The following is an 8,201-nucleotide window of genomic DNA, read 5'->3' on the forward strand; positions in this document are numbered from 1 at the left end:
TGTTTGACCAAATTTCCAAACCCCGAGAAGAGAGTTGAAACGCATAGTATTTTTGACGAACTTCTGAGGTGTTTGGAAATGCGGTCAAACACTGTCTTAACTTGTCTTGAATGTTTGATATACCTTCTCATTCGAAAAATAGGGAGAAAACGGGGAAGTAAATCGTAAAAATTTATGCTTATTAGGATCGGATATCCAAATACCGTCACAATCTTGATTTCCTTTGTTTAAACTTACTGAATTTTTAATTAGTGAGTTTGAAGACCCTTCCACACTACACCGGAGAAATTTGAAAACGGAGGTTTCACTCTGAAAACTCATCAAATGTTTTCCGTCCACACTACGCCGGAGGAATTTAAAAACGAGCAATCACTGTATGGTCATTTTGGATTTGTGTTTGAGGAAAACTCGGGCAGGAAAATCATAGGATTATCGTCTGATGTCATCGTTTTCAAAAAGCTCCGTTTTCGAAAAAATGTTTTCTGTTTACAGGAAAACGAAAATCCGGCATTTTCAAATTCCCCCGGTTTGAAGAGCGTTTTCGAAAAGATCCGTTTTCGTGACGGATTAGTGTAGACAGTAGGCCTAACCGTAGAAATAAAGCTGCTTTCCTCCGGCGTGGTGTGGACGAGGTCTCAGAAAAACAGACGAAATACCTTGAGAGTTCTAATTAAGTCCCTTCTCTCAACCCCACTTCAAGCCCTGAGCATCAAAACAAATCTAGAATCCTTTTAAAAAAAATTGCACACATCCCCAAGAGACCTCCAAAGGGAGTACTGTTAGTAAGGAGCAACGGACCTCACAGAAACACGACGGAACCACAACAAGAAAGTCGCAAAAGGGATAAATCATCTTTATTAGGAACTGAACACTGTTAGACTGACAAATTGCGACAATTGAAGGAATATGAATGTAGTTTTTAAATTCATTTTTATTTCAGCCTAGTCGTGGCATGAAGTTGAGAGCAAGCGCGCACGTAGTCTGCGTGGGAGACGTGACATACCACCTGTTATTTACAGGGACATTTCCGTCTGCAACCGCCTTGGTAGTGTGCACGTAATTAATTTAAAATTGCCGCTAGACCGTAAGCATCAAACTCTAACTTACTGGCGTTTTGAAAAGTAAAAGAGAGCGAGCTAATATGAGATTGTTTGTTTGCGATTTGCGATCAGTATGAAGCACTGCTCGGCCTAGATAAGCCTTCGTCCAATTTCTTTATCGTTACTATCCGTGACTATGGATATGACTAGGTCGGTGAAAACTCCAAATATTGATTCTACACCTGATCACACACAGCTGCCTAAATCTCTACTTAATAATTCTCATCAAACCATTTAGAACTTGATCGCTTTCTGTTACACCATTTGGAGCTAAAGGCGGGGGAGAGGAAACAAGGCGCCATGAATGGTTTCGTACGAATTCTGAGCATTGTCTTCTTGGTAGCGCGAGTAGGGGGTCAGGATTGTGTGGAAGAAACCCTCAATTGTGATGATCCGGTTCCGACGATTTTCAAACTGGGGGATGCATCATGCCAGTGTAATGACGCGGCACATGCCGGGGCATTGAAATACGCGAACGGTAAAGTGTATCTTTGTGTCGGCACCGAATGGAAGACCTTCCAGCTTCTAGGCGAATACGGCACAGACAGTGCAAATCCGGGAATTTCTTGTAAAGATATCCTGAACAAAGCCGGAAAACAGCTCAGCAATGGAGTTTTCTGGATTCGTCTCCAGGGTAAGGGGATGTGAACTTTCGTCTGTTGTTAGACTTGGCCGTTAATCGTATCTGCAACAAAAGTTTTGATTGTGATTGTGTATCTTCGAGCCTTTCTTCACGTAATTGGCGCGCGATAAAGTGGGTGTCCAATTGCAGGTATCCAACTGCAACGTTTTGTAATTGGATACGTGTAATTGGACACCTACACCATTCGCGTTGGTTACAATATCTTTTTTCTTCCTTACTGTTTGTAAAACTCATGCTATGGATGCTATGGAAAATACTACTGACTTTTTCGCTCACTAAAAGAAGGTGTTAAAAACTTCCTAATCTCGAATTTGTCACTGATTCGATTCATTCAGTAACTTATTAGAAACTTTCGTGTTTTGTGCACGGTGAACGTCAGAAAAATGAGCAAAAACATACAACAAGCTTCACAGCCATTTTCCTCTCTTAACTATCCCTCTATGTTAGACGACGTAAACTCAGGAAAATTGAAGGGCAAAATGATGCAAAGAGAAGTGAATTACGTGAATAAGAGTGCAATAATTAATATTCGTGATTCGTGAAGGTTAGTTAAAAGACAACGCTTTTCGTTGTGCAAAGAACAGAAAGAAAAGATTGGCAGAATGCTCGATTTTCTAACAACATTTGAACGAAATTTGAATTCCACTATCTTGCCCACAGTTAAATTAACGCAAAATTTTGAAAAGCGTGTTAATTTCATGGAATGTTAATTTTCTATAAATTAGGTAATAGATCCATTTAGGTTCTGCTGTTCTTTGGTAATTTATTTCGTTATCTATTTAGAGCATAAATTATGCATTCATATATACACCTGAAACAATGCCATCTCATACAACAGCAACTGAGTAAGTTGCCGTAACTAAAACTGCTTTCTTCTTTAACAGGAAACCAACAGGCTTTTCCCGTTTATTGCGACATGGCCGCAGGAGGTTGGTTGATTTTTTTTTCTGTTTAAAAAGCTAGTTCCTCACGGCTTTGGGATAAAAGCTGCGAAAAGATGAACACGGATAAACCAAATACAACTGTGAAAACAGAGACAGGAGCTTAGTAATCAGTTTCTCACCGAAATGTCAAGAAATGTTGACGGTGAATTTCTCGAGATCTAGTTTGTCGATGTTGTTTAATCTAACGTGACTTCTTGCTTTCCAATATTTGAAATGAGTGGATGAAAAAATTAATTCGAACACAAACGTATGATGAAATATTCCTACTCAGACGCTAGTAGAGATTTTTGAACAAACTTAAGGTTACAGTATACCTTCAGGGGTGTCTCGCGCGCAAGCGATGTAGCGCGTGCAGTTTAAGCTATAGATACCTAAACCCCTATATCAAATTAAAGCTTATGGAGCTGGCTATCAAGCTATACCAAGAATTTTGAAAGAAAATGAATTGTCGAATTTTTCACGACCACTAAATGCGAGCGCCCGAATCACCTTTCGAAAGCTACAAGTCAAAGCGAATTTCGTTTTTCGCCAATTTAATTTTTTCCTCGGTTTCAGGGCCCAAAGCGTTTAAAAAACGTGTCTGCGTTTTGGCATATTCAATTGCAGTAAAAAGTTACAGAACATTTTCGAAATAGGATTAAAAAAATGTGAAGTGATCGTACAAAAATCGCTCTCGAAGAAAAAGTATTTCGAAATTAACAATTCCCAGACACGCTTTTGTAGTTTATATGTTAAACTAGCCACTGTCCAAATTTAAGAGCAATTGAACAAATTCCCTTTGAGTTATAACTCTTTAAAGTGTCTGCTTCAAGTGAAAAAATTTATTCGAGAAAACAGCGCTGAGAAAAATTTCTGCTTCGCAAACAAACTCCGCCCACAAACGCCTTCAACTGGGTTCTCAGATACCTAAGCCAATCAGTGCAGGGAAAGTTTACTACCGTTAACCTCCTGGTGAAATTTACGCGCGAATCTCTAAAAAACTCTTGTGTTTCGCAATGCGCTCAAGGAACCGAAGGCAGAGAGAGAATTTTTCTGTAGTTCGGTTTTTCTTGAAGCTGGTCTGGCAAAATGGGGAAGACTACAAACGATACGAACGCTAGAGTGGCTGAGCGAAGGAAACAAACAAAAGACAGCGCGGAGAGCAACTGTGTGTGGGCAACTATGCATGGATAATATTTCAAATGGTCTCAGTGAGTCCGACGATTCGTCGATATCGGACTCATCAGAAGAGTCTCTGTCAGCATCCCTGTTATTGCTGTCAAGCTCCGAAATTTTTACAGAACCTTTCTTTTCTCTTCCCACGAATATTTGCGCACCTTATACGATAACTATAGCTTCATCCGCGTGGCGAACTTTCGCTTCTTCACTCATTGATGTATTTTCATTCGTTCTTCGCTGTTTTCGCTTATTCAAACCGGTCCATGGTTTACACGTGGTCTATGTTTACTTATAACTTAATAGAGACACGCCTAATATCAAAAATGCTGGGTAGTCAGAACAACAATGCTGATCAACTGAGTAGTCAATTCGTGACATCCATATAGGTAATTCCCGCGAAAATCGTCTCGGTTGATTGCATACGCGCCATAGGGCTGTCAATCAAGAGGTAAACTTTTACTTCCGGTGAAAACGTAAAACCGCCATTTTCTCCGCCAATATTTAGCCTTTTTCAAAAATTTTTTTCAGAAATTAGAGATTATTCTTCGACCACTATTTTGACCCAAAAATCCAAATTTGAAGAAAATTGCCGACCCGAAGGTATACTGTAACCTTAATCTCACCCTTCGTTTTATAAAGATACATATTTTTTTATGCCCAGGCAAGGAGTTCTTATTTTTCTGCCGACTTTTTTTGCGTACATTCTCGGATTACAGAGTATAGTACATATATTTCAGATAAACCAGAGATTGATCCATCTATTAGTTAAGAAAAAAAAACATGTACCGTGTTTCTATCGAATTATAGAAACACCAGTGGAAGTTTGGGAGAACGAGAAATGCTGTGGGAACACAAGCCGCAGGCGAGTGTTTCCACAGCTTTTTCGAGTTCTCCCAAACTTTCACGAGTGTTTCTATAACTCGATAGAAATACGGAGAACATGTTTCCTATTTCTTTTAGAAAACACCGCGACGAGGAAAAGAAAAACAGCTTGTTTACTTTGATCATCGAAATGTAAATTCTCTTTGCTCACGCCATCATTACGTCAAAAGCTGTTTCCATCGAGTTATAGAAACACGATTTTTAACCAATCAGCACGTGTATTTTCTTAGGGCTGTTTTCTAAAACTGAATGGTGTCTCTATCGTGTTATATTGTGCACGCGCTTTCGCTTTTAAACGTTTTGTTTATGGCTGCTGTTGTTACAAAAACTAGGAAAGAATTTACCATACTTTTCGATGGTAAAATGAAGTTCGTATTATAAGGAATATTAAATGTAGAAATGACATCAACTCGGAAAAAAATCCGAGTCCCAGATGGGATCTGATGAAGACCCTCCGTGACCTAGCCGGACGCTCTAGCCACTGAACTACTAGAGTGTTAATTTAAAAACAACAGCAACTGGGTAAGTGACCGATAATTGAGGCCTTTAGCTTCATCAACTACCACCTCATAGAAATCGAGAGCGAGTGTGATGATAGGTTTTTCCTGCAAACACTATAAATCTCTGACTGAACGGACATGAACTGACAACTGGGGTAATCTAACTCTGGAGAGCACTGCTTGGTTGTGGGAACGGAAATTCGTCACGATTTCCTGGTACACGAGGCGCTACTTCAATGGTCTTCACTACGGACGTCAAGGAAGAGAAATAACTTGGTCCAACAGTAGTTTATTCTGCACTTGTTAACGTCGAGGATGTTATCAATGTAATCAAAAGACGTGTACAATGTAGCTTGCTTATATGAGAAACTTAGGTACAAAGTACAAGTTATGTTGCTATGTTAGAATACTGAAAAGATGCTCAACTTATTCCTTTAAAAATTCGTGATTGCCAACGTGATTTCTTTGTTACACTGAGTGACTGACAACAAGGAGAACCTCTACCCTTGAAAGGAGCGTACGTGGCATAAGTACAAAGTTCAATATATCCGCTAGCGAATATCAAACAAATAAACTATGAAGAGCAGCTTGTACAAAAGTACAAGGCTCAGTCTAAAATAAATATCCAACAAAGGAAATTACAAAAACGCAGCTAAAGCAAAAATTCGAAGAGAGCAAAGTTCAGTTGATCGAAATAAAATCTAAGCGAAAACAAAATAAAATTTGGACCACATTGGAAGGTAAATTGCTACTGCTCGGCTGGCATTTCTCTAATTTTTAAGGAATGAGAGATTAAATAGGATTACTTAATGAGTGACCCAGTGCAGGCACTCAGATAACTTAGTATGTATTTTTAAAAACTATATGCAAGATTATAATAATAAATAACGAAGAACGAACTTTGATTCCCAGTCAATATATTTTCTAATAAGCGTTCGAGTAAAAAGAAACAGAAACGACTAAAACAACAAACCCTCGGAATATGAACTTATAATCGGAACAATAAGAATAGGAGCTTGAAGTCAGATTAATTCCCCTAACACGAGTAATCTACTTGCTGAAGAGCCAACGGCAATGGGAGAAGCAATCAAATTAAAACGAAAAACACCAGACTCGTCAAACTGCGCTAAAACACGATGAATCGAGCTGCTGAGCGACGTTATTCGCTAGCAGCTCATAGCAAAAGTGCAACTCATCAGGTACTTCATGTTATTCATCATCAGGCTGGACCATGATATTCAAAGCTGTCAGCGGTGTTGACAGGAGGGTATGGGACTTGTATAAGTCGGCCGAGGCTTCCGCAGAGTTCGTAACGGCAGCCCTTGACATCACCAACCAACATCGTGATCACTACAAGAACCGCGTTGTCATGCATTGGCAGAGTTTTTCTCCATCTCAGGTGAATAGTTTTTATTTAAGCACACTTTATTTTAACTCTGCGCAATAAAAAGTTGGAATGAAGGCCCGGCACTCTCTCACTCACACACGCAAGCACCCACGCTCGCAACGCACGCCCATAGAACAAAAAGTGAAGCAATAATAAACAGCAATCTAGATTTGTGCCAATATATGGAGCGGTTTTCAACTGAGTGTCGTTAAACCAAAACCAAACCAATTACTTACAATTAGACTACTCGGCCAATCTAAAACCGTAGTAAAACCAGAACCAAAACCAAAGTGATTGCCTGATTACTTTCCACACTCAATTGAAAACCGCTCTATCATAATAATACAACAGGAAACGCACCAATGGTTTTAAGACATCCCATTGCCTGGAAAAAAGATGAGGAGTTATGTGTAATTTGCTGTAAACCAACTTTTCACTCTGCCAACAGGCGAAAGTGATCGTGTACGAAGGCGGTGTGAATAAAAAAGAATTGCTTTTTAACGCGGCTGGGACAGACAAGTTGAACTGGTTTTCTGAGGGCAAACTGGTCAGTTCATCGTGGACTGATATTAAGACAGAAGAAACCAACTACTTCTCCATTGAGGGAGACAGCCCTCGAAACTTTTTGATAAACAGAAACTATGGTGGCTGTGACGTCGATGCTGGTTGGCTGGTAGCAGGCGCCGGAATACACTGCTCTTGAGAAACCAGTGCTGCCCACAAGAACAAGGTCTTGTACAGCAAGAAGTCCACCTATACCAACTGGAACTCCAACGGTGAGGCTCGCTTACTCTTTTGATTGATACTGTTTTACCTAGGTTTCGTTCGTGGGGGCACTCCCATTCATCAGATATATGTGTATGTACCGCAGTGAAGGCTATGGTTTTCAGGAAGTTAAGTCTGGGTATAGGGCATAGAAACCAGACAGTTTTGGTCTAGAATAGGGTATAATTTATCAGAAAAGTGGCCAGTGTATAAATAATTTAGTCTGGAACAGCTATGTTGGACTACGATAGTGATAAAGTTTCTGCATGGAAAATAGCTAGTCTGGAATAGGGGGGGGATTTTTGGTGCTTAGTCTAGAATAGGGTTGCAAAATTAAGCTGATCATGGTCTAGTATGAGGTAAGGGATTCAGTGTTCCATGCCAGCGGCGCAACCCACTCGGAGATTTCATTTCCCCAAGCCTTAGCTTCATTCTACGCGATGAAATGAATGACTCTCGGAGCAGAACAGTTTTCTTACCCCGTGAGATTTTGAGTTTCGAATGGCCTGACGACTTTGAGTGCGATAGGAAGTCAACCAGATACGTAACCTTAAGGTAACGGTTAAGTCCCGATGACAGCCAAGTAGCCCATCAATATCAGGCCGGCGCTTATCTCCGGTTTCTGTAGCATGAAGCAATAAGAGTATTTCTATTCCCTGGATGGGATGCTAGTCCATCGCAGCGTACCCCCAGCATTAAGTTCGCCGGTACCCATTTATACACCTGGGTGGAGAGAGGCACTGTGAGAGTAAAGTGTCTTGCCCGCGAACACAACACTATGTCCTATGCCGGGCCTTGAACTCGGACCGCTCGATCCGGAGA

At 40.4% G+C, this 8,201-nt stretch overlaps 1 protein-coding gene across 1 annotated transcript in view; it reads left to right on the forward strand.

The window, feature by feature from the left end:
- Positions 1-1,383: 1,383 nt before the first annotated feature.
- LOC145485402 (uncharacterized) overlaps positions 1,384-8,201 on the forward strand; it is a 12,639-nt gene continuing 5,821 nt past the window's right edge. Inside the window, exons 1-4 of the mRNA XM_081464070.1 lie at positions 1,384-1,734; positions 2,628-2,672; positions 6,451-6,626; positions 7,063-7,390. Of these exons, the coding sequence (XP_081320196.1) occupies positions 1,401-1,734; positions 2,628-2,672; positions 6,451-6,626; positions 7,063-7,317 (810 nt within the window). The 5' untranslated portion in view covers positions 1,384-1,400 and the 3' untranslated portion in view covers positions 7,318-7,390. The remainder of the gene's footprint in view (positions 1,735-2,627; positions 2,673-6,450; positions 6,627-7,062; positions 7,391-8,201) is intronic.

Source organism: Orbicella franksi, chromosome 4, assembly GCF_964199315.1.
Source record: "Orbicella franksi chromosome 4, jaOrbFran1.1, whole genome shotgun sequence".
Taxonomy (NCBI): domain Eukaryota; kingdom Metazoa; phylum Cnidaria; class Anthozoa; order Scleractinia; family Merulinidae; genus Orbicella; species Orbicella franksi.